Below are 26268 nucleotides of genomic sequence, written 5' to 3'. Positions count from 1 at the left end.
CTGTCTGAGCCAGGAATCTTGAGTCCCTGAACATGTTCCGCCAGAAGCCCCACGACACTAACTAGTTGTACCATTTCTCTTACCGTGTCTTCTACATAATTTCATTCTGACCCGTAAATTGTAGGTGCTTCCTGGGAATAGCCCCGAACCCTCCACCTTTCTCCCTTCCAGTTCTCAGTGAACTTGTGAAATTTTAATGATTATAAATATCACTCACTGGTGTGATAACTCGACTTACTTCCTATAAAAATACATTGTGTGCTGTCGCTGTAGAATCTCCCCTTGACTCTGATACTTCCTGGTCACCGAGCCTCAGCACCTCGGAGCCCGACAGGGAAGCTGCGCTGAGTCTTTCTCTTGATACGGTCATTACCTTTGGTTCCTCGCTTTCATTCCTTTCTTTCCACGCCTGGGTTAGTGTGGTCCCTTCCTAAGCTGTACTCTATCGGATGCACATCTGAGATGAACACCAGCTTGATCCTGTCACTCTGTTCCAGGAGTAACCCCTGAATAATCTGCCATTCGTTACAGGAGCAGATTCAAACCTCTTGACACTGCAGCTCTCTCCCATCCTGACCTTACACAACATGAGCCGGTTCTGTCTCAGCCAGATCAGTTCACTGGGCCTTGAAACACAACTTTTGTCGTCTTATTTCCAAGGCTTGCTCAGGCTGTTAGCCGCCTTGGAAACCTTTTCCACCTGTTAAAACCTTATTTCTGCTGAAGGGCGAGATTAAACATGCCCGCGGACTGATCCAGGCCGGTCCCGCCATGGCGGTACCTTCCTTCTCGGTGTCCACCGTCAAAGGACCTTCCCTCTGATTTAAACAGTTTTTCCCAGTCTTATGTTCAAATTTTCTGTGTATATTTTCTGCATCCCCTGATGAAGCCACTAGTTCCCACAACACAGGACCTGTGTTTAAGTGTCTGCAGCATCCACATGGCTTCTACCGGGTTACTTATCAAAGGCACTCGCAAGTAACTGCTTCAGAGTGACTTTGCCAAGCAGTCAGGTGACAGTCATAGGCCAAGAATGAGATGAAATCTTCCAGTCTGCCAGGGTGGGTGCTCGGAATAGACTGGTTGATTTAGCCAAATAAAGGGATGTGATATTTCTTACTTGTAGAGGTGCAAAAGGAAAGTCTTAACTGCTACCACTATAAAATAAGGCTAGTGATAGCATATTAGTGAAATAAAAACCATAGGTTTCAAACCTGAGTATCCGTGCACAGGAGAAAATATAAATAGGAAAATGTACTTGAGTGAGAAGCAGTGAAACTCTATTATAATACATTTAAGGGAGTAAGTGGAACTGGCTTCATTTTCAGTTCTTTCACATGCAAAGTTGCAAATATTTTCACGAGGTTTTGGAGGAATTTGTATAACTTTAAAGTCATCACAAGGTTATCTGCATATACTATTGCAAAAACCCTGGCTTTATAAGGGGGGTGAGTGAGGATATAATTACTTTTGCCCTTAAAGGATTCTTAGAAGAATCACCGTTACAGTACTTCAGAAGCGACAAGCTACTGTGTTTTCCTACATGATTTAGATTTTGCCAGCATCAACTTCAAGCCCTGCTGCTGCTTCAACAAAGTGGAGTTACGGCTTTGCAATACTTGGGACATTTTCTTAGTCTGATGGTTATTCTTTCTTTTAACAAATGTGTATATGGAACAGTATTTTTCTGTTGACAAACAGACCTCTGCCAATTTCTGTTCTTCATTGAAAGTTGGTTTATTTGGATTGCATTATTATGGCACCTTACCTACTAGAGCTATTTCTGAAATGTAGTCAGAATGAAAAAAGAAATACATGAGCAATCCAGGCGTGTGCATTGACACAACTGCAGGACAATTTTGTGTCCCAGTCAGCATCATGTGGGGTGCAGCTGGTGGGTGTTGAACTGTGAGAGTCTTGTGTATCTGTAACGGGGGGATGGTGACGCTTGCATACTCCAGCTGGGGACATGAGGAGGCTTGGGGACAGTCCTCTCTCGGCGAAGCCTGGGTTGGCGCATGTCCTCAGATTTCAATTGGCTTTATAACAGGTTTCCTTATGTGCCTCATGTTGGCTCCAGGTTCACTGGGCTTAAAAGGAGCCAAAGCACCATACGGTTTTGGCAGAGGCAGGGTGGCATCTGCTTCTGGGATGTAGGCGGTTGGACGCTGCTCTGCCGTCGTGTACACACCATTGGGCAGCTGGTGGGTATCTGCTTCCATGAACTCCTGCAAGGAATGAATTCTTGTTTCAGTCTCTTGATAACTCAGAGGTCATTTCAACCTCAGGGCCTCCCAAAAGACACAGCTGGGGCCAAGCAGCCTCAGGCTGGGCTGGTTGATGTTTCCCCTAAAGGGATATGAAGGTATGAGGGTGGAGCTACTGAATTCTCTCTCTCTCTCTCTCTCTCTCTCTCTCTCTCTCTCTCTCTCTCTCATGCACGTGTGCGCACACACACACACACACACACACACACCTTCTCATTGGAACGCACTATATTGCTCAAGCATCACACTGTTCCTGGGGTTTCAGGTTTACTAAAAACTGATGGACGGGTCTGAAATGTACTGTGTATTCCAACCTCAGTACCTACCACCAAGCACTAATTATTTCCATGTTTTGACAATGTGTTTCCTTTGGTAAGTCAGTGGTGATTAATGTCTTAATGGGACTAAAGTGGAATCAAGAAGAGAAAAATGAGTTCAGCTTGCTTTGAGCCTCAAGATCATCAAGATTTGGCCTGCTTCTCTGGAAAAGCAGAACACTCTCTCATTGCACCTAACAGAACTGTATGTGATACAGCAGACACCACAGGTAAAATCCAAGTGTTCTAAGATGTATGGTTCCAGGTGGTATGGAAATTACAGTACAGCCAGTATTTCCAGTGTGCGTTTGGAAGGTACCTTATTCTTGGGCTAGGGAGTGAGTAGTGATTCTCCTGAGGATGTCAACTTGACAAGCTAGGAGTGACTTATATGATCCTGGGATGTGAACTCCTTGGAAAGAGATGCCGGATTCTGCCCTAAGACAACAGAAAGGCCATGGGGAAGACAGGAGACTTAGGTGGATGTAGGTGGGTCCAGTGGTAGGAAGAGAAACAGGTGACACTGAGGCATGTGACACCAGACACAACAGGTGCGGTGTCTGTAGGAGGCTGTGGCAACCACAATGAGACTGGAGGCCTCAGAATGCTATTCGAGGCCCAGCAGCTGGACATGGAAGAGGCCGCTGTGGTCTGAGCAGAGGTACAATGGGTAAAGCCCGTGCTGTGCTGGTGGGAGCCCACTGTACAGCCACACCCCAGGTTGCAAGGCTGTGGGTGGGACTTGATGCTTGTGAAGGGTTTTTCAGGGAGTTCTGTACTTGGACTTGTCTACTTAATATCTGAAAACAAACTTCTAATGACAGTGGGACTGCATGTATGGCAGAGTGGGCAACTTTTCAAAGGTTGAGCATGCTTTGTCTATGAAATGCTCAAGAACTGACCTGTTTGGAGTGCCAATGTGATGCCTCGAGGGGAATATTCTAGATGTCCTCATGTGACAGGTCACAGTCAAAACGCAGGTGCACTAAACATACTTATAAAATTAGCTTCAGGTTGTGTTGATGAAGAAACATAACTGAATTTGGTGTCCCATCACCAAGATATCTCCGTGTGTATATATGCATATATTCTAAAATCATAAAAATCCCAAACACTTCTGGTCCCAAGCATTTTGGTAAGAGTGCTCAGCCTGTGTTGGGAAGGTTGACTCGCAAAACAGCCCTTGCTGGCACATCTTAGGGACGCAACAGAGCCAAAGCTTACCCGAGACTTCTCAGCCATCGCCAGGGTATACATTTCTTCGTCTCGAAGTACTTTCAGCCATTCTCTCTCGATGTCTTTATTGAGGGGCAGACCCTTTTCCATCCTGGAACTGCAAGCGAAGATGAATTCCTGTTTCTCTCTGACTTCCTTCTGGAGTTCGATGGTCATGGCTTGTTTCATGGACAACTCGGCCACAATAGCCATCATTTTCTCAGTAGTATCTTTGATCTTTTTCTGATATCCGTTCATCTGGAATGAAAGAGCCTGAGGCTTAGTCTGTGTATCCATCCCCTGGTCACTGGAAGAGAATGGCAGGCTGCTGGCCATGCCTATGGGAATCATTCTTGCCCGAAGGAAGGAGTTGTTTACCTGGGAAGTCATAGAAAATGCGAACTGGAAGGGACCTCAGAGATTGAGCCCAACACACTGGTTGTGTAAATAAGGACAAAGAGAAAAGAAAGGGTCCTTTATCTGATTATTGGATTTCAAGGGGGAATAGTTAAGGATCTATATTAAATTTTTATTTATTTGAAGGGCAGACAGAGGAAGGAAGGTAGGTAAATATCTTCCCCCAAATACCTACAATAGCCATCGTTGGACCAGGCTGCAGCAGGGAGTCTACAACTCAGTCTGGATCTCTCACTTGGGTGGCAGGGACTCAACTATTCGAGTCACCATCTCCTGCCTCCATGGTACATGTTAGCAGGAAGGAGATCAGAGCGGGGACGCCGATCCAAATACTCTAATATGGGAAGCAGGCACCTTAACCTGCTGCACCGCCTGCTTCCCCTAAGTGGCTACCCTAAAGAGGTGAGGGGGTGAGAGGGGAAGGTGTTTGCTTGATGCCCAAGTTTTCCTTGTTATTAGTTTGTCACTTAACCAAGAGAAAAACCAAGGAGAAGAAAACTATCTTTAGAAGTTACTCTTTGCTTGTATAAGCTAATCCTCAAAATTCCCATGTGGAGAATGCTTTTTATGGAAACCGTTGCCTCAACACATTTGAATCGTTTAGCGATACCCCTAAGTGGCCATTATTCCTGGGATGCATCGTAAGCAAGCATGAGCGGAACTGGGGAGAATTTGGCCAATAATGTGGAGTGAGCGGTGTTGCACAGGTTTAGCACCAATAAAGTTAGGACTAACTGAAGAAATGATTGCAGAAGATAGGAAAGGAGTAGAATTGCAATTGGGGGGTCTGGTAAGCTTTCTGGCTTCCAGAGTGGGGAGGCTCAGGGTGCATCCAGAGCCAGTGTGGGGCAGTGGAGTAGTGAGACTCCTTCGACCCAAAGACACTGCTCTCTCCTTGCTTTGTTTTCCCTTTGTAGCAGGGCTCACCGCCCACCTATTCCATGTGTGTTCGGCTCAGCAGTCATAGCCTGTTATTCCGTAAGAATACATTCTTCACGGGGTCAAAGACTATTTGTTTTATTCATGATGATATGCCCAGCTCCTGGAATAGTGCTTAGAATATGAGGCACCAAAGAAAATCACAATAGGATGTTTTCTGAAGGAATGAATGGACCAGGACAGATTGGGGAAGCTCATTTTCATGCCCCAAACTATCCCTACCTTTCTCTCTTAATAGGCATACGCTGGTCATAGCTGCACATCTGTTGAGAGAAATGTTGGTGTTGGTGCATTCCTGGCCTCTGAAAATGTAGTAACTGATTATTGTAGACAAACTCCCTTAAGGGAGCAGGGAATATAAATTTTTATGACTGTTCTGCTTGGAACTGATTTTTTTTTTTTTTGACAGGCAGAGTGGACAGTGAGAGAGAGAGACAGAGAGAAAGGTCTTCCTTTGCCGTTGGTTCACCCTCCAATGGCCGCCGCGGCCAGCGTGCTATGGCCGGTGCACCGCGCTGATCCGAAGGCAGGAGCCAGGTGCTTCTCCTGGTCTCCCATGGGGTGCAGGGCCCAAGCACCTGGGCCATCCTCCACTGCACTCCCTGGCCACAGCAGAGAGCTGGCCTGGAAGAGGGGCAACTGGGACAGAATCTGGTGCCTCGACCGGGACTAGAACCCGGTGTGCCAGCGCCGCAAGGCGGAGGATTAGCCTAGTGGGCCGCGGCATCGGCCCGGAACTGATTTTTAAGGAAGCATGTACTGAGTGAAAAAGACTTGTCCTGTAAAGCCTCAATGCTAAGTCATTACCATAAATCTAATTCAGTTAATGCACTTGTGTGTCTGTGTGTGCAAAACTGGCCAACCTCCTTTTTCCTCCATAAATTCAAATAAGCTTGGTATCAAGTTCTGAGACTTCCCATATTGCTGTTCACCTGGGAAACTGGCACAAGGAGCCATAAGCTATTTAGGAAAAGTGATACCCCTAAGTGGCTAAGGACACTTACATGCTCAGCTATGTAAGACTTGCAACAGCTTTAGCTCATATCACACCCATCTCACAGATGAGGAAACTGAGACTTCAGATCATTCATAGGTCTAAATGTCTTTCTACTACTTGCCAGTTCTTCCTACTATGAAGAGATTGTGGGTGGCGAGCAGAGGCAAATGGAGAGCATGGAAGTTGGGGGAGGAGAGAGGTTAATCAGAGGCTCGGACTCAGCTCGCTGGGAGCGTCTCTGGCAGCAAGCGACCCCTGTTTCCATTTCTCTAGCATTGTGGCTGCCTCCAGAGAGATTCCGGAAAACGACTTCCCCAAAGAAAAGGAAATTGACTCTGCAACAGGAAGACAGATGACGCTTAAAGAAACACGGGCAAGGCTGATTCAGGCAGCGTTCCTGAGCTTAAGCACACTTAGCATTCCTGATTTCACGAGGGAGAGTTGTGGATGACGCAGCAGCCGCTGGGATGCATGATCAGCGGAGGCCGTGAGGGTTGAAGTCCAAGGGCGAAGGGTGGCCAAGGCAGCCCGAGGTTTGAAGTCATTTTCCGGGTAGTTGCTGGAACTGTTCCCGGAACAAGACTGCCTGTGTACGTGTTCAGTGGATTTGCTTCCACGTCTTGGGAAACCAGAACAATGAGAGATAACGGCTGCCCTTAGGAGCCCATAGCCTGGGGTGCGAGCGTTACCATTATGTCTTCACAAGGCCTCTGGGGGGTGTGTGCGCGCGCACGCACACACATGCGTGGTCAGGCTCAGCCTGAGGGAGCAGGCACGAGTGTGTTCAGTCACTATGATATCGCTGGCTTGCAAGGGCTGGGGGTCCACCTGCTCTGGGGTGCACGGTCTCGGGACACTGCCTCCCAGTCCCCAGCCTTTCTCCCCCTGGCTGTGTCCTTCAGTGGAACTTTCTATCGGTTCCTCCTCGACCCTGTGGCTTGGAAGCCCGCGTCTTGGTATTTTAAGGTTATTCAAGGAGGAAGCGCCATGGGACTGACCTTTCCTTCCCAAGGGGGCCCGGTGGTCCCTCCCCCACCCATGGTGTGACTGCCGTTTCGTGACCAGTCCCCGTCCCCTCCCCCGTTGCTGGTTCGGGCCGAGTTCTGGAGCAGAGCTGCTTGGTTGGATGGGAAAGGGAGGCCTTCCCGCCACTAGAAAGCACGTGAACTGGAAAGGCTACAGGGTCATGTTGGAGCAATTATCTTGCTGAATCAGACTCCCAAGCTGTTACCGCAAAGCTTAGGTTTTCCTACTAGCAAGTGAATCGAGTCAGCAACTGAGATGGGAGCTTTTTTTTAGGCAATTCTCTAACCGAGGAGCGGAGCGGAGGGAGGGGGCGGGGCCGGCAGACCTTCTTGGCCAAGAGCAGCGTGTCCTCCTTGCAGGCCTGAGTTTTGCTGCACAGCCTGTCCGTGAGCCGGGACACCTGTTCGTAGATGAAGTCCTTCTCCAGTAACTGCTCCTCCTTTTTGGCCAGCCGAACTTCCAGCTACGGTCGAAAAACAGTTTTAACAGGAAGAGAGGAGGAGACACGTTTGCTGAAAGACCTCACGGGTATCCCCCTTCCAGATCACTCTAGGGGTCCTGCCCCGGGTGGGGTAGGGCTCTGCTTAGTCCCTAGCTAGCACCTGTGTCTTTCAGCTCTCCTGCTATTGGTCCCTGGAGAAAGGCAGCTGAAACCATTCTAGGGGCCAGAACCACTCCTCTGGGGCTGTAAGAGGAAGGAACCCTTGGACTCTGGAAACCACTGGATTTTTGCCTTCTCGCACTACGTGGCTGAATCAAGTTGGGACATTCTCCCCTGTGAGCTGAGGGTAGGCCTGCCCGCATGACACGCAGCCTCTGTGGGACTGCAGGTGCCAACGAGGGGGCACGGGGAGGTGATGTCTAGCAGCGACACTCACCTCATCTAATTTTTCCATTATTTCTTCTTCGGTCATATCCTTCCCCGAGAGGAAGCGGGTTCTGTTCTGACCCTCAGGATTTAGAAACTGTTTCTCCAGGTGTTGGATTCTGTCTGTACACTGGGAGAACTGGCAGACAAGAGAGAAGCAAGCACTATTAAAGAACAAGCCTACAGCTCAGTGCATCTTCAAGGCACACAGCCCAGGCCTTGAGGGTCTGAGCAGGACCCACCCAGGCCAGGGTGGGAGAGTGAGCCAGCCCTGTCTTCTTCCCACGCCCATCAGCTGGGCCCCTGGCAAAACTCGGCCTCCGCTCTGCTCACTTAAGGTGCTGTGAGGCTGATACCTACAGTTGGCCAATAGGCAAGGGAGGACTTTCGGGACCATCAGAGGAAGTTGAGTTCCCATTACGTGTTCTACAAGGGTACTTTTAAAAGTTCAGGGAAAAATGGAATCGAAAGGTAAGTTTTCTTCAATTGCAAATTTTCTTTAAAAAAGAAAACCATGCATTGTTTAGCATAACCTACATTTTTTAGAAATGTTTTGAAGGCCACTCAGATTTGTGGGATGCTTTGTGGTTGCAGGGCTCAAATTACACAGCCAGCTGGGCTTTGGGCTCAGTGGTTAACACACCTGGGTCCCGGGGCAGAGTACCTGGGTTCAAAACCCAGCTCATGACTCCAGCTTCCTACTAATGCAGGCCCTGAGAGGCAGTGGTGACGGCTCAGTAACAGGACTCCTGCCACCCATGTGATCAAGTTCCTGGCTCCTGGCTTCAGTTACAGGCATTTACATGGGAGCTCTGTCTTTCTGCTTCTCACATAAATAATTTTTTTACAAGATTTATTTCTCTGTACCTCTGCCTTTCAAATAAAGAGAATCTTCCATCTGCTAGTTTACTCTCCAAATGGCCTCAGTGGTGGGGGCTGGGCCAGGCCAGGCAGAAGCTAGGAGCTACTTCTGAGTCTCCGATGTGGGTGCAGGAGCCCAAGCACTTGGGCCATCTTTCACTGCTTTCCTCGGCCAGTAGCAGGGAGCTGGGTTGGAAGTAGAGCAGCCAGGACTCGAGCCAGCGCCCCTATGGGATGCTGGCACTGCAGGCAGAGGCCCAACCTTCTGACATTACAGCACCAGCCCCAAGTAACAACTTTTAAGGAAAACTCTATATCCTTCATCCCGTGGCAGTAGACCATGGGGAAAATCAAGGTAGCTGGCACACAGAACGCAGGACCCTGTGCTACCCATAGGTGTCATGGCACCCCAAAGAGGAAGAACATTCTAGATTGCTATGTCACACGACGTGCACACTGAGGACAGCCTGAGCCATTTGTGTCTTGTTTGCTAACCTCCCAATACAGGGTCTTACATATCTACTGCATTTGTTGAATCAGTGAGACTGGAGATGGAGGAGGAAATACGGTCACGCGTAGTTGCTGCTCTCGGGGAAGAGATGTGGAACGTGGTGACAACCAGGAGGCCTTGTTTTCCGCATTCCTGCTGAAGACTTGTGCCAGCCACAGGCAAGCCATTGACTTCCTCTAAGCCTTTGCTTCCCCAGTTGTCCAATGGAATCAACCCCATGATATCGAGCCTTATCTTCCATCAAATGGATAAGACCCCCGCAGGCTTTGAAAGGTTGTGGGAAGTGCGTGTTAGTTTCATCCCATTGTTCCGTGAACTTTCTGAAGATCCCTAGATATTTAAGAGCAATACAGGTTCCTGGAAGAAGAATTCTAAGTGGTGACGTATAGTTTTTTTCTTTTCTCTCCACTTTCCTTAATTGCCCTTAGTAGAGAATGGAAACTTGTATATGCGTTTATTAACAGCACTTAATGTTTTCTTTCATTAGGAAACTCAGTGAGGAACAAAAAATATGGTGCTTGCTTATCAAAGTCGTGCCTTGATTTTATTTCCTCGTTAACACTGGAGCAAAAATGGTTTATTTTTTCCATTAAAAAAAAATAGTTCCCTAGTATCCTAAAATGGTCCCTGGAGCTTCCAAGGTACCTAAAATAGATCCATTATTGCAGGAACCGGGAGACTGTGACTCATGTGAAGTCCTGGATTAGGCAGTGGGACAATTAAAAAAAAAAACTGTTTCCCAAAACGGGAAAAAAACGCAAACTTGAGCAGAATTCCAAGAATGATGCAAAAAAGGGGAAGATTAAAAAAAAAGGCACTGCAGCTCTAACAAATAACAGGATATGACAGGCATACGGCATGGCTGTGCAGAACACAAACCTGGCCCATCTGAAATTTGTAATCTCACGTCACAGCCCTCCAGAGCACAAAATGTGAGCAGTCGAGTGCAGTTGAAAGAAGAGTGGGAGTTGTTCCACTCAGCTGTTCATAAACTTTGAACCAGCTCTGGGGAGAGAGGTAAGTGGCGAGAACATGTAGTTGGCACGTCCCTCCTGGGTAGCACCGAATTCGTGTTTCACACTGCAAAACTGGTTGTGTGTGATGAAATGCCAAATAGATTTTTCGAAGAAGCATTAATTTTACCCATTGAATGGCAATACTGATTCAGAGTTAACACAAGGACTGTGTTTGCACAGTAGAGAAGAAAGTTATGTGTGCTCCTAAAGCCCTTTTGTTCTGTTGGGCATCTTTATAGTTGAGGATGAGCAAAGATGGACCTGAAGCCAAGTTTTAGCAAACAGGCGATTCTGTAGAAGGGAATGAGACAAATGAGGAGTTCCTGGGGGTGACCTGGGGTGAGGAGGCTGGGGAGGGAGAGGGGAGGCGAGAGAGGGAAAGAGGAGCCCGAGAAATCCAGCAACGTGTGTATGCTGCAGAGGTGCAACGCTGGGGGACGGTCCCCAGAGAGGGAGTGGCTCCAGACAGCTTGGAAGGGCATGGATACCTGTGATCGTCTATGCCTTTCTGTGCTGACCCCACACACTACAGACAGGGACCCTGCGTGAACAGTCTCATGCAGGTACAGGCTGAGGCTGGGTGAGGGTGTCCCACAAGTGGATCACTTCTTGGAAGCAGGGCTCAGAACCGGAGGGAGGCTAAGACATTTCAACCAATCAACCTAAATCTGGGCTACTGTCATTGAAGAAATGAGTGGGAACATGGGTTAAAAAAAAATCCCCAAGAACCGAAATCAGGATTTGGGCATGTTTGTGCTAACTCAAAGGGCATGAAATAGGAAACTAGGACTATCATTCAGTTCCATGAACCCGTTTGATAGGGGAGAAGGAAGATAGCTAGATTAAGACCATGAATTAGTAGCCACACCTTCCTTGCCCCAAGTAATCCCATCCACTCACTTGTCAATCAATCCTATCCACCCCTTCCCCAGGATGTACCTCCCCTTTCATGGGACCTGCCTAGGGGTGGTACCCTATAGCCACTCCCCTTTCTAAGCTCATAAAAACCCTGGCAAAGGGGAAGAGGACTCTTTTCTCTGTCTCCCCAAGGAAGCAGGGTACTCAAATCTCCCTCTCATCCTCTCCTTTCCTGGCCCACTCTATCTCAACAATGCCTGTGCATGCTTGCTTGCTTGCTTTTTCTTTCTTTTTTTTTTTTTTCTTGACAGGCAGAGTGGACAGTGAGAGAGAGAGACTGAGAGAAAGGTCTTCCTTTGCCGTTGGTTCACCCTCCAATGGCTGCCGCAGCCAGCGTGCTGATCCGATGGCAGGAGCCAGGTGCTTCTCCTGGTCTCCCATGGGGTGCAGGGCCCAAGCACTTGGGCCATCCTCCACTGCACTCCCTGGCCACAGCAGAGAGCTGGCCTGGAAGAGGAGCAACCGGGACAGAATCCAGCGCCCCGACCAGGACTAGAACCCGGTGTGCCGGCGCCACATGGCAGAGGATTAGCCTAGTGAGCCGCAGCGCCGGCCCACTTTCTTCACTTTTAAATAAACTTTATCACTTTGACATCATATGTGTGCCTGTACTTAGAATGCTTCTCTAAGTAAGAGGCAAGGGCCTGGAATAGGAATTTAGACTCAACCTAACCTAGCCCACAACACCTTGACAAGATTAAAAAAAAATTCTGCAGCATGAGCTAATGACATTGACTTACAAAACAAAACAAAACAAAACAACAAAACCAAAACTGGAAAACACTCCCCAGATTTTTGATAATTTTAAGTGTACTTAGATATCCAGAAGCAAATGTGGGGATACCCACATCTTCATTTGAGAGTGCCTAGGTTCAAGTTCTGGCTCTCCTCTGGATTCCTGCTCCCTGCTAATGCACACCCTGTAGGGGTGTGGGAACGGCTGGCCCACAAGCTAGATAAGCCACAAGAAATCATATGGTCTGGCCCTGCCACTGCCAATGCAGGTGGAACTTGAACTTCAATCAATCTACAGTGGCTTCTTTTCAAGCTGATAATGTTGTATGGCCCGTGAATGATATTATAAATATACAAATGACCCTTGGCAGGAAAAAGGTTCCCACGCCTGCCAGGGAGCACCAGGTACTGACTCAACTCCTTGGGTCCCTGCCACCTATGCAGGGGTTGCAGGTTGAGTTCCTAGCTCCTGGCTATGGTTTGGCAAGACCTTGGTTATTACAGGCATTCGGGGGAGCGAACCAGCAAGTGGAAGATCTTGCTCTCTCCCCTTCTGCCTCTCAACAATATTAAGCAAACCCAGTGTTGTAGAAAACATGTTTTAGGTTAGAATTTGTTCCTTGCTACACTTGAATCAATGAGGAAAATTTAGGTTACAATTCTTCTTCATTAAGAAAAAAAATGAAGAAAGAACTTTATAACGCTCTTTTCTCGTTTACTATTTTCTGGTTGAATTGCATTGGCTTTATTCTTTTTTTTTTTTTTTTTTTTTTTTGGTCAGAGTGCACAGTGAGAGAGAGAGAGACAGAAAGGTCTTCCTTTGCCGTTGGTTCACCCTCCAATGGCCGCTGCGGCTGGCGGGCTGTGGCCGGCGCACCGCGCTGATCCGATGGCAGGAGCCACATGCTTCTCCTGGTCTCCCATGGGGTGCAGGGCCCAAGCACTTGGGCCATCCTCCACTGCACTCCTGGGCCACAGCAGAGAGCTGGACTGGAAGAGGAGCAACTGGGAAAGAATCCAGTACTCCGACTGGGACTAGAACCCGGGGTGCTGGCACCGCAGGCGGAGGATTACCCTAGTGAACCATGGTGCTGGCCTTTATTCTACTTCTTAAAAGGTCCTGGCAAAGGCCAGGCAGCTAAGTTCTAGCAACTACAGAGACTCAGGAGGAGTCCAGTTCCAGGTGATGACCAGTGAACAGTATACTCGTTCCAGGCAACCTCTCGCCACACAGAGCAAGAATCCACAAAATAAGAGGGAGATGGTTCCCCAGGCTCTTTCTGGCATGAAGGGACAGCGTGGTTAGCCTGGGGGGAGTGAGAGCCTAGAATCTGGAAGTTTAGAGCTGTGAGGAGGCTCAGCTGGCAGTACATCCTGGGAGGGTCTAAATTCCAAGAAAGGCAGAACAGGCTGCCCGAGGGAAAAGGGCAGCTCCCTGACTCGGAGGCCTGGAGCATCATTCAAAGGCATTTTGAAACAAGACGAGATTTGGGGGCTCTCCCAGGTACGAGGAGGAGCATGGTTTGGATTATGGGCAAGAACCCGAACAACCTACAGACTTAGCAAGCGGGCCGGGGCCCCTGGCCCCAGCGTGGGTCCCCCGACCTCTCTCCCCTACCTGAATCTGGAGCACCGTGAGGTCGGCGTCCAGGGCCCTCTTGACCGGCAGTAGCTTCTGGGTGACACGGATGTGTCTCTGCTCCTCTGCGATCTTCAGCTTCAGGAAGCGGATCTTTTCTTCCAGGACGTGGATTTCGATTTCCACGTTGAGTCTCATCTTCTCTTGGATATTTATTTTCTCATAGAAAATGCACACTTCTTCTTCCCGCTCTATCAGCTGGACACCGCTGTGGGCCAATGGAGAAGCGGAAACAATGTTCAGTGGGTGTGGTGGACGCTGCTGGACCAACCATGATGGTGCAAAAATACACATCAAGGTACCACCCCCCCCCCAAAAAAAAAAAAAAACAACAGGTCCTTAGCTTCCCTGGGGCCATGACAGGTAGTTTGGCATCTCAACACTGAGGCCGACCGTGTGGCTGTCTGGCAGCGGTGTCTCTGCCAGCACCACCAGTCTCCTGGGCTAGGAGAGAATGCCATTCCCAAGACACGAACAAAGGGGCCCCAGAGTCGAGTGTTTTGCAGCTGCTTTTACTTGGGCCAGCCTTGCCAACCAGGGCCTGGCCAGAAGTGTGCAGGCAAGAGGCCAGGGGAAGTGTTTGGGGAGCCATCTGCTCTTAGTTGTCAGGCTCTTTAGATTTTTTTTTTTTAAGTTAGAAATTTTTTTATGCTAATTTCCCCATCATCAGGCAAAAATCTGTCCTTTGGATTCATGCCAGGGGAAAGACCCCCTCTTTGAGAAGAGACTGTGGGGAGGAAACAAAGAATTCTCTAACTCCAGGGGCTCTGTTCTGGCACAGCTGATCCTGCCGGGGCCTGGCCACACATGCCTTGCTCACCTGCCTTGGTTTGGGCCAGGAGCCAACTAGGACTTTTCCCTCCAGGGGACACCTGCCAGCCCTGGGAGACTGTGTGGTGCCTCATGGGACCTTACAGCTCTTCCACCTGCTCCCCAGGCTCCCCCTTCGATCGCTCTCTTTCTCTCCACCCTCAAAGCAAACGTGCACGCAGTTGGCCGTGGTTTTGTCTTTCCCTTTCCTGAGGCTCGTCTTGTGATCAATTCCTCTTGACAACAGAAGCCAGGAGCCATGCTTTAATAAAGCACCATGCTGTCCTCTCGGGGTCTGGCACCCCCTGCTTCACACAGAAGCATGCACAAACAGAGTGTGATGCAAAAACAAGAATGAACCCAGACGTGGTTACTCGAGGGCAGCTGCAATCCCACACCCCGAGTTCTCCGAGCACAGTGGGGGAGGGCAGCTCTCAGATAGGAAATTGATGAATGCGGTAATTGCAGCCTGGAAGAAATAATGCTACTCCAAAGGTCTTATGTACTCGCTTTGCAAAGGAATGGGGAGGATGGTTTCTTATTTTCATTAAGACCAAACCTACCACAAAAATTGAGGCAAGTTCTAAAGACTTATTTCTAACCATTAGGCTGACAGAATCTGACCGTATTGGAGGCGTCCTGAACGGTAGCCTGGAAAAGGACTTGGATCTTCAAACCCTCCTTGCCTGCTTCTCTTACGGGGAGCTGGATCAGCAGTGGAGCAGCCAGGACTCAAACCAGTGCCCACGTCGGGTGCCAAGTGTTCACCCTCTGTGCGACAACGCTGGCCCCCTGCCTTCTCTCGTACCAGGTTTCAGGCCAGTCACGAAGCCCCCTCCCCTCCAAAGCCTAAGACACCTGAGGTCAATGTCCTCACTCCATGAAGCCTAGGGAGACAAAGGGGTGCCATTTCTCCGCAGGGCACCTCGGTACTTGGCTCTCACGCTAGTTCCTGCCGGTTACCTCTCATTGCGCAGCTGCACGGCTTTCTCGTATTTCTTGCGTAGCTGCACCATCTCGTCCTCGATCATGGTGATCGTGTTGGCGAGTCTGTCGATGTTGCTCAGCTGCGCCTCCTTCTTCTCTTTCATTTCCTGCAGTTTGGCCGTGATCTTGCCCACGTCGTTCTGCATGCTGTCTCGGATGGTGACGTTGTTGGCGTGTTTCAGGATGGAGTTTTGGAGCTCTCTGGGAAGATAATGGGACAAGGGGTAGGAGGATCATTCTTCTTGAGTTTCCTTCACCGGGACACAAGCAGTATCGCCGTAGCGCTTGCTGTAGCGTGGCCTTTGGCAGGACGCTAGCAGTAGTGACGGTGGACGTGCCTCATCGGATACGCTTCAGAAAGTTCTGTCCCGTTCCTAGGCCTCAGCTCCTCCCCCATCCAAATTAGGACATCTTTCCTTCGTGTCCCAAGCTTCTGCCATTCCCCCTTCCCCAAAGCAAGAGCCTGTAGTCTTTTGGATACGTGCTGTCCCTTTAGGAGACCACACTGGCTGGAGGACATAGATGGTCTAAGTGACCCTAACCTTGGACTTAGGCTGGTGCTCGACTCAGGCGTGGCCTACATAAAGGGTGCTTGGCTTTCATGTTGGGTGAGAATTGGATCAGGAAATTGTATTTTTCATACTCTTCTTCCCCTGGTGAGGCCATTGTGTAACATCTTTATGAAGGGAACCTGGGCAATAATGACCAATGGTAGAAGGTCATGGCTGTCGAGATTCTGGGGACCTGGGACTGACATAAATGAAAGGACCCAACAGAACCTGGCACTGGGCAAACAATACATTAATAAAACCATTTGCCACTCTTCTGAGGGTTTTTACATGGGTTCTCCCATGAATAAGGAAAAGTCCAATGCAGTATGAATTATTCTTAAGATAAGGAAAGTGAACCCAGAGAGGCCAGGTAGCTTGCTCAAGGTCACATAGCTAATAAGTGTCAGGGCTGGGATTTGAATCCAGGGAGCTACCTCTTAGGAACACTGTGGACCCTGGCTCCCGCAAGCCCATGAAATGTTGGCTAATAAGTGCAACTGATCAGATGTATGCTATATTTTCTAATTGGGCAAATGAAAATCATATATATTATAGTTTATTTACTGAAAACATATGGCTCCCGAACAGAAAGCAGAAGCCACTGTGCCCAGATGCTTAGAACTTTGAGCCAGGGCCCTGAAACACGCCTGTCCCAGCTCACACACACGTCACTGCTTCCTAGTTTGCTGTCCCCAGATCTTTCAGAAGCATAAAGGAAACAGAAGACAAAGCTTTGGAAGGACAATGGTTAGTACCCACGTACCTCTCTTGAGTCACCGCACCGTTTCTTAAAATTTCCAGTTCGTTTAATGACATCTTGTGCCGCTGTCTTATTTCATTTATTTTCTGGTGAGCTTTGTGAAGTAAGTTAACAAACTTGTTTCTTTCATTTCGCACCGTGTCGTACAGTTTAGCAAAATTTTTGAGTCTGTGAAAATACCAAGTATTTTTTTTTTGAAACTTATAAAATAAAAATGGAGTTTCCTCCACCACCTACACAGACAAATCATGCAATTCTTTTACCTTCGGTGAATTTCTCGTTTTTTCTTTCTGTGGATCCTGATTTCGAGATCCTTTGCTCTGATTTCCTTAATGATGTTGTTATATTTTTGCTGAAATGTAAGAATTATGTGTGAAGTGAAGGCCACGTGAATACTCCCAGCCTCACCCTGTGCCATTCCCATCCGTGGAGGAACATCCCGTCCTGGCCACCTCGGGACTGCCCCGCCTTCTGAAACCACCCACGCTGGCTGGGTCAACGGGTGGCTTAGGGAAGAGAAAGGACAGCAGACAAAGAATGGAAGCCTGCACAGGTTCGTTGTGAGGGAAACTGGGGGGAAACTTGGAGAGACAGGAGGATTCCTAGTGAGCCTGATAAACGTTATGAGTTGAACCCTTTTGAGCTGTTTTGTGAGAGACACAGAGGATTTTAAAGTGACTTCCCATCTTTTGCATGTTGGGTGTGTTTTCCTACATAATAAAGCTCTAAGCTGAGACCAACATATTGCATGTGAATATTTTTTAAGGAAAGCTGTGATATTTCTAAAGTCCTAGAAACATACCAAGTACTAAATACTCCAGTTCTTCAAATTTAAAGATAGTGGTCGCTCATCTAGGATAAGAAACATATTCAAAGATGAAGCGTTTGCTGGAAGAAACCAGAGGGAAGGGTTTCTATCAGTTTTTTTTTTTCTCCCGAGGAATAATGAAAGCAAAACCCATTTGGCATGAGTGGTTGGAAAGAAACTTGCCATCAGAGATAAGATTGATGTGAGAAATTTACTTAATGTTATTCTCAGTGAATATAGGAATCAAGAAGAAACTAACACTCGGGTTACCATATAAAGAATCAACAATGAAAGTATAAAGAATAAGACATATTAAAATGTGGTATCATCTACCCCACCCTGCGGGGCTTAGCAACATTGCTTTTCCCTTTCATCTTCTGTCTTTTTTAAGGCACATAGATGTGGCGTGAAAGTAGAATAAGATGGCCCTCCTTCCGAAGGAAACGACAGCTAATGTTTCGCAGACAAATTTCCAGTGCTAAGAGTACCCAGGGAGAGGAGATCCAAGATGGCTGAGTAGGGTATAGCTGCACTAACTTAAGCTATGCTGGGCTATGTAAAAACGAAGAAAGGACTAGTTTCCATGGGTCTCACTGATGGAAATTTTTGAAGAAGTAAAAAAAAAAGACTGGGACAAGAGGAGACAGATGGCTGTGAGCTGCCATCTTAGGTCAAGGTAGGAAGAAGTTGCTGTGTACCGCACTGCTCGCAGTTTCTGTGGGAAGGGAACTCACCGTCACCCACTGACTTGGTCTTCAGTCTGGGAAGCTGACTGCAGGCTGAACTACTGTCAGGGCTTGGGACAGAGCAGCTGCCTTGCTCCTGTCCTCCCCGCTCCCACACCCAGAGTGCTGTACTCCACAGGGAGAAGTCACCCAGTCCACCTCCGTTCCACCAGCATCATAGGCGAGTCAGGGCAACATGTGGGGCAAAGGACAGGTCCCCTGAATCCTGCAACTGTGGGAGTTTGGGGGCATTAGCCCCAGAACTATGCTTGCACATTCTGTGAATAAAGGGGACCCACCTTAGCTAATACCAGAAGCAGCCCATAAAACTCCCATCTTGGGAGATCTGGGTAATGTCGCCACTACACCCTGCAATCCCATGGCTCTAACCATTCTAAATTTCTCAGTGCCACTGGAATCTATGTGGTGGACACAGGCGGAACCTATCTGCCTTCCACCTCTCTGGACTCAAACCCTTGAGAGTAAAATCTCCTGTATACTTTGTAGTCCCCCTGTAGGACTGGAACAGGGTTCACATCCCTTAGTCTAGGACTAGGGCTGTAGGTATTAGAAGCCACAGCACCAGTTGGACTCTCCTGGCAGGACCTGAGGAAGGGTCCATCTGTATGACACAGTCCTAGAGCCACAGCAATTGGGCCACAAGCCCTGGCATCTCCCAGGCTTGCCAGTGGGACAAGGCATCCCTGTTTCCTGCAGCACCAAGAGCAAGGCCCTGGTTATCACATCCACCAGGGACACCGAACTCTGTGGACCAAAGAAACACACCAGGGAAAATCGTATTCATCTCAAGGCCACATTTGTATCTATAAACTGCAGCAAACTAGTCCACGGCGGCCATTATATACACAGCTGACACTGATTAAGATGAAAGAAACCACTCAGACTACACTCTTGGGCTCACTTAGAACCAAAGCAACAATCCAAGCAGCAATGCCCTGCATATCAACTGAACCATACAATGCTTTTACAATAAAACCTACTCCATAAAGAAGAGTACGCCAGATGGGCAGACATCAATGTAGGGACACAGGAGACATAAAGAAAGTAGCATGACGCCTCCAAAATAACACAGTAATCCCTGAGAATCAGACCTGAAATGAAGGAAATGGATGAAATGACAAATACAGAATTCAAAATAATGATTGTTAGGAAACTTAACAAGATTCAACAGAACACAGCTTAGAGAAATGAGGACATCAATGAGTGACGTGAATGAAAATATTACTAAGGAGATAAAACTCATTAAGAAGAACCAAACTGAAGATTTTATCTCCAAAAATTCTATCAGTGAAATAAAAAATATGATTGAGAGCTTTAACAGCAGCATAGACCAAGAGGAGGAAGGAATTTGACCCCAAAGATGAGAATTTTGAAATAGCCCAGTTAGACAAAAATAAAGAAAAAATGAAGAAAGTCTATGTGAGGCCGGCCTTGTGGCTCACTAGGCTAATTCTCCACCTGTGGCGCCAGCACCCCAGGTTCTAGTCCCGGTTGGGGAGCTGGATCCTGTCCCGGTTGCTCCTCTTCCAGGCCAGCTCTCTGCTGTGGCCTGGGAGTGCAGTGGAGGATGGCCCAAGTGCTTGGGCCCTTCACCCGCATGGGAGACCAGGAGAGGCATCTGGCTCCTGGCTTTGGATCAGCGCAGTGTGCCGGCTGCAGCGGCCATTGGGGGGTGAACCAATGGAAAAGGAAGACCTTTCTCTCTAACTGTCCACTCTGCCTGTCAAAAAAAAAAAAAGTCTATGTGAAATAGGGATACTGGAGAGTGGCAAGATGGCGGAAAAGGAAGGGAGCACACTGATAGTCTGGGAAGAGACAGTTTAATAAAAGTGGAGATACTGCAGGTTCAAGGAAGAGTAGGGGAAGAAACAGCAGAGGAAACTGTTCCGGAACTAGTGATTCACAGTGGACCTGCGTGGAGAGCGTGGGAGCCCACGGTTTGGGACACCAGCGGCAGACTCAACACACCAGCGCTGGAACATGAGGTGAGCCGAACCTCAATAGCCCGAGACACCGGCAGGCAAGCGGAAAGAGGAGATTAGAGGGAACAAGGCTTGAAACCCCATGGGGAAAAGTTCACCAGGCTAACTAGAAGAGAGGAAAAAAAAAAAAAGTGACCGATACAGACACGAATTTCTCTCTCTGCTCATCTCTCTCTCTCTCTCTCTCTCTCTCTCTCTTTTTTTTTTTTTTTGACAGGCAGAGTGGACAGTGAGAGAGAGAGACAGAGAGAAAGGTCTTCCTTTTGCTGTTGGTTCACCCTCCAGTGGCCGCTGTGGCCAGCGTGCTACGGCCGGCGCACCGCGCTGATCCAAAGGCAGGAGCCAGGTGCTTCTCCTGGTCTCCCATGGGGTGCAGGGCCCAAGGACTTGGGCCATCCTCCACTGCACTCTCGGGCCACAGCAGAGAGCTGGCCTGGAAGAGGGGCAACCGGGACAGAATCTGGCGCCCTGACCGGGACTAGAACCCGGTGTGCCGGTGCTGCAAGGCGGAGGATTAGCTTAGTGAGCCGCGGTGTTGGCCATCTCTGCTCACCTCTCAAAGGCGAGCAAGACAAAGAGCAGGCACCATTTTGGACATACGTCATAAGCGGAGTGACCCCAGGTCTGCACCCACCCTCAGCCAAGCAGAAAAACCTGACTCTGAGGGGGGGTGGGGGTGAAATAACAGGAGATTAGGAACTAGTGAATGTGTAGTGCTAATGAACTGAAACTGTGAACAAAGAGACGGTGGGGGAAGAGAACTCACGGAATTCATGTGAGTACTCTCCAGAGACACTACAATTTGGTAACCTTACAACCCAGTGGGAGACTGCAGGAGAATTTGAACCCACACTGAGGGCAGGACAGATACCCTGTGTGGTCCTTGGGAAAGAGCTTCTGGTCTCTGGCTCCTGTGGGTATATCATTCGCCTGCTAACTACCTCCAATTCCACTCAGCTGTACAGAATTACTTCCCTTTTGAATCAAAAGAAAAAAAGAGAGAGAGATATACCACACCTAACCTGGGAGTGTCACCTTTGGCACACCCTTAACCCTGAGGAACCAAACAGAGCTCTCAGGCCACACCCATCTCAAGCCTCTAAGGCTCCATCAAAAGCAGACAGTCCACTTAATACAGTCATGGTATAACAAGAAAAAACACCACAGTGAGGAAAGAAGAATTCAAAGACTATCTCCACAATGCCAAGCAATAAACGCAGAAACCAAGGAAACAAGAACAAGGAAGACATTATGACACCCCCAAATGAACAAGACACCCCAAGCCAAGATTATGAAGATGATGAGATGGAAGAAATGCAAGATACGGATTTCAAAAAATTTATGATAAGAACAATTAGAAGTTTTCAAAAACAAATGCTTGAGCTACGGAATTCTTTATTGGACAGGATAGAAAATCTCCTTTGAGAAAATGAAATCTTAAGGAGGAATCAAAATGAAACACAGAAACTAGAACAAGAAAGTGTGACAGTGAATAGAAATCAAAATGAAATGAAGAACTCAATAGATCAAATGACAAACACATTAGAGAGCGTTAAAAACAGTGAAACAGAAGAGAGAATATCAGACTTAGAAGACAGAGCATAGGAAAGTATACAGTCAAACCAAAGAAAAGAGGAGGAAATTAGAAATCTAAAAAATATTGTTGGGAATCTACAGGATACTATTAAAAAACCCAACATACGGGTTCTAGGAGTTCCTGAAGGCATGGAGAGAAAGGATTAGAAGGCCTTTTTAGTGAGATACTTGCAGAGAACTTCCCAGGTTTGGAGAAGGATAGAGACATCCTTGTACAGGAAGCTCATAGAACCCCTAGTAAACATGACCAAAAGAGATTCTCATCATGACACGTTGTAATCAAACTCAACACAGTGAAACATAAAGAAAAGATTCTAAAATGTGCAAGAGAGAAACGTCAGGTTACTCTCAGAGGATCTCCAATTAGACTCACAGCAGACTTCTCATCAGAAACCCTACAAGCTAGAAGGGAATGGCAATACATAGCCCAGGTACTAAGAGAGAAAAACTGCCAGCCCAGAATATTATATCCTGCTAAGCTTTCATTTGTGAATTAAGGTGAAATAAAGACCTTTCATAGCAAACAGAAATTAAAAGAATTTGTCGCCACTCATCCAGCCTTGCAAAAGGTGCTTAAAGATGTGTTATACACAGAAACACAGAAACACGGTCATCAACATAAAAGAAGGTAAAGGAAGGAAACCTTCCTTCATAGGAAGTTCAAAGCATATATTAGAAAATATCTTTGGCAAATGGCAGGGCAAAGTTACTACTTATCAATAGTCACATTGAACATTAATGGCCTGAACTGCCAGTTAAAAGACACAGATTGGCTGGTTCGGTTAAGGAACAAAACCCATCTATTTGCTGCTTACAAGAAACACATCTTTCCAACAAAGATGCATACAGACTGAAAGTGAAAGGCTGGAAAGAGATATATCATGCCAACAGAAATGAAAAAAGAGTGGGTGTAGCCATCTTAATATAGGACAACATAAACTTTACCACAAAAACTGTTAAGAGAGGCAAAGAGGGGCACTATATAATGATTAAGGGATCAATTCAACAGGAAGATATAACGATTATCAATGTATATGCACCTAATTACAGGGCACCGGTTTATTTAAAAGATTTGTTAAGGGACTTAAAGGGAGACTTAGATTCCAATACAATAGTGCTGGGGGACTTCAATACTCCACTCTCAGAAATAGACAGATCAACAGGACAGAAGATCAACAAGGAGACAGTAGATTTAAACGACACTATAGCCCAAATGGATCTAACAGATATATACAGAACTTTTCATCCTACACATAAAGACTTTACATTCTTCTCAGCAGTACATGGAACCTTCTCTAGGATTGACCACATATTAGGCCATAAAGCAAGTCTCAGCAAATTCAAAAGAATTAGAATCATACAATACAGCTTCTGAGACAATAAAGGAATGAAGTTGGAAATTAGCAACTCAGGAATCCCTAGAGCATATGCAAACACATGGAGATTGAACAGCATGCTCCTGAATGAACAATGGGTCATAGAAGAAATTAAAAGAGAAATCAAAAATTTTCTGGAAGTAAATGAAGATAACAGCACAACATACCAAAACTTATGGGACGCAACAAAAGCAGTGTTAAGAGGAAAGTTTATATCAATAGGTGCCTACATCAAGAAATTGGAAAGGCACCAAATAAATGAGCTTTCAATTCATCTCAAGGATCTAGAAAATCTGCAGCAAACCAGACCCAAATTTAGTAGGAGAAGAGAAATAATTAAAATCAGGGAAGAAATTAACAGGATTTAATCCAAAAAAAATTACAAAAAATCAAACGAGGAGCTGTTTTTTGAAAAAAATAAACAAAATTGACACCCCATTGGCCCAACTAACTAAAAAAAGAAGAAAAAGACCCAAATCAATAAAATCAGAGATGAAAAAGGAAATGTCACAACAGACACCACAGAAATAAAAAGAATCATCAGAAATTACTACAAGGACTTGTATGCCAGCAAACAGGGAAATCTATCAGAAATGGATAGATTCATGGACACATGCAACCTACCTAAATTGAACCAGGAAGACATCGAAAACCTAAACAGACCCATAACTGAGACAGAAATTGAAATAGTAATAAAGGCCCTCCCAACAAAGAAAAGCCCAGGACCAGATGGATTCACTGCTGAATTCTACCAGACATTTAAAGAAGAACTAACTCCAATTCTTCTCAAACTATTCAGAACAATTGAAAAAGAGGGAATCCTCCCAATTTCTTACTATGAAGCCAGCATCACCTTAACCCCTAAGCCGAAGAAAGATGCAGCATTGAAAAAGAATTACAGACCAATATCCCTGATGAACATAGATGCAAAAATCCTCAATAAAATTCTGGCCAATAGAATGCAACAACACATCAGAAAGATCATCCACCCAGACCAAGTGGGATTTATCCCTGGTATGCAGGGATGGTTCAATGTGTGCAAAACAATCAATGTGATACACCACATTAACAAACTTCAGAATAAAAACCATATGATTATCTCAATAGATGCAGAGAAAGCATTTGATAAAATACAACACCCGTTCATGATGAAAACTCTAAGCAAACTGGGTATGGAAGGAACATTCCTCAATACAATCAAAGCAATTTATGAAAAACCCACGGCCAACATCCTATTGAATGCGGAAAAGTTGAAGCATTTCCACTGGGGTCTGGTACCAGACAGGGATGCCCACTCTCACCACTGCTATTCAATATAGTTCTGGAAGTTTTAGCCAGAGCTATTAGGCAAGAAAAAGAAATTAAAGGGATACAAGTTGGGAAGGAAGAAGTCAAACTATCCCTCTTTGCAGATGATATGATTCTTTATTTAGGGGATCCAAAGAAGTCTACTAAGAGACTATTGGAACTCATAGAAGAGTTTAGCAAAGTAGCAGGATATAAAATCAATGCACAAAAATCAACAGCCTTTGTATACACAGGAAATGCCACAGCTGAGAAAGAACTTCTAAGATCAATCCCATTCACAATAGCTACAAAACCAATAAAATACCTTGGAATAAACTTAACCAAGGATGTTAAAGATCTCTACGATGAGAATTACAAAATCTTAAATAAAGAAATAGAAGAGGATACCAAGAAATGGAAAAATCTTCCATGCTCATGGATTGGAAGAATCAATATCATCAAAATGTCCATTCTCCCAAAAGAAATTTATAGATTCAATGTGATCTCAATCAAAATACCAAAGACATTCTTCTCAGATCTAGAAAAAATGATGCTGAAATTCATATGGAGACACAGGAGACCTTGAATAGCTAAAGCAATCTTGTACAACAAAAACAAAGCTGGAGGCATCACAATACCAGATTTCAGGACGTACTACAGGGCAGTTGTTATCAAAACAGCATGGTACTGGTACAGAAACAGATGGATAGACCAATGGAACAGAATTGAAACACCAGAAATCAATCCAAACATCTACAGCCAAGTTACATTTGATCAAAGATCCAAAACCAATCCCTGGAGTAAGGACAGTCTATTTAATAAATGGTGCTGGGAAAATTGGATTTCCACGTGCAGAAGCATGAAGCAAGACCCCTACCTTTCACCTTACACAAAAATCCACTCAACATGGATTAAAGACTTAAATCTACGACCCGACATCATCAAATTATTAGAGAGCATTGGAGAAACCCTGCAAGATATAGGTACCAGCAAAGACTTCTTGGAAAAGACCCCAGAAGCACAGGCAGTCAAAGCCAAAATAACATTTGGGATCACATCAAATTGAGAAGTTTCTGTACTTCAAAAGAAACAGTCAGGAAAGTGAAGAGGCAACCGACAGAATGGGAAAAATATTTGCAATCTATGCAACAGATAAAGGGTTGATAACCAGAATCTACAAAGAAATCAAGAAACTCCACAACATCAAAACAAACAACCCACTTAATAGATGGGCCAAGGACCTCAAAACAGACATTTTTCAAGAGGAAATCCAAATGGCCAATAGGCACATGAAAAAATGTTCAAGATCACTTTGCAATCAGGGAAATGCAAATCAAAACCACAATGAGGTTTCACTTCACCCCGGTTAGAATGGCTCACATTCAGAAATCTACCAACAAAAGATGCTGGAGAGGATGTGGGGGAAAAGGGACACTAACCCACTGTTGGTGGGAATGCAAACTGGTAAAGCCACTATGGAAGTCAGTCTGGAGACTCCTCAGAAACCTGAATATAACCCTACCATACAACCCAGCCATCTCACTCCTTGGAATTTACCAAAGGAAATTAAATTGGCAAACAAACAAGCTGTCTGCACCTTAATGTTTATTGCAGCTCAATTCACAATAGCTAAGACCTG

At 46.4% G+C, this 26268-nt stretch overlaps 1 protein-coding gene across 1 annotated transcript in view; it reads right to left on the bottom strand.

Moving 5' to 3' along the window:
- Window positions 1–1718: 1718 nt before the first annotated feature.
- Window positions 1719–26268, bottom strand: part of CCDC146 (coiled-coil domain containing 146) — a 206088-nt gene continuing 181538 nt past the window's right edge. Inside the window, exons 12-19 of the mRNA XM_002712021.5 lie at window positions 17098–17186; window positions 16838–17002; window positions 15500–15724; window positions 13706–13934; window positions 8057–8185; window positions 7504–7641; window positions 3809–4057; window positions 1719–2228 (exon numbers count right to left, since the gene is read on the bottom strand). Of these exons, the coding sequence (XP_002712067.2) occupies window positions 2025–2228; window positions 3809–4057; window positions 7504–7641; window positions 8057–8185; window positions 13706–13934; window positions 15500–15724; window positions 16838–17002; window positions 17098–17186 (1428 nt within the window). The 3' untranslated portion in view covers window positions 1719–2024. The remainder of the gene's footprint in view (window positions 2229–3808; window positions 4058–7503; window positions 7642–8056; window positions 8186–13705; window positions 13935–15499; window positions 15725–16837; window positions 17003–17097; window positions 17187–26268) is intronic.

Source organism: Oryctolagus cuniculus, chromosome 3, assembly GCF_964237555.1.
Source record: "Oryctolagus cuniculus chromosome 3, mOryCun1.1, whole genome shotgun sequence".
In the NCBI taxonomy this organism is placed as follows: Eukaryota; Metazoa; Chordata; class Mammalia; order Lagomorpha; family Leporidae; genus Oryctolagus; species Oryctolagus cuniculus.
The sequence above is the reverse complement of the archived record's forward strand: the minus strand, read 5'-3'. Positions and strand labels throughout refer to the sequence as shown.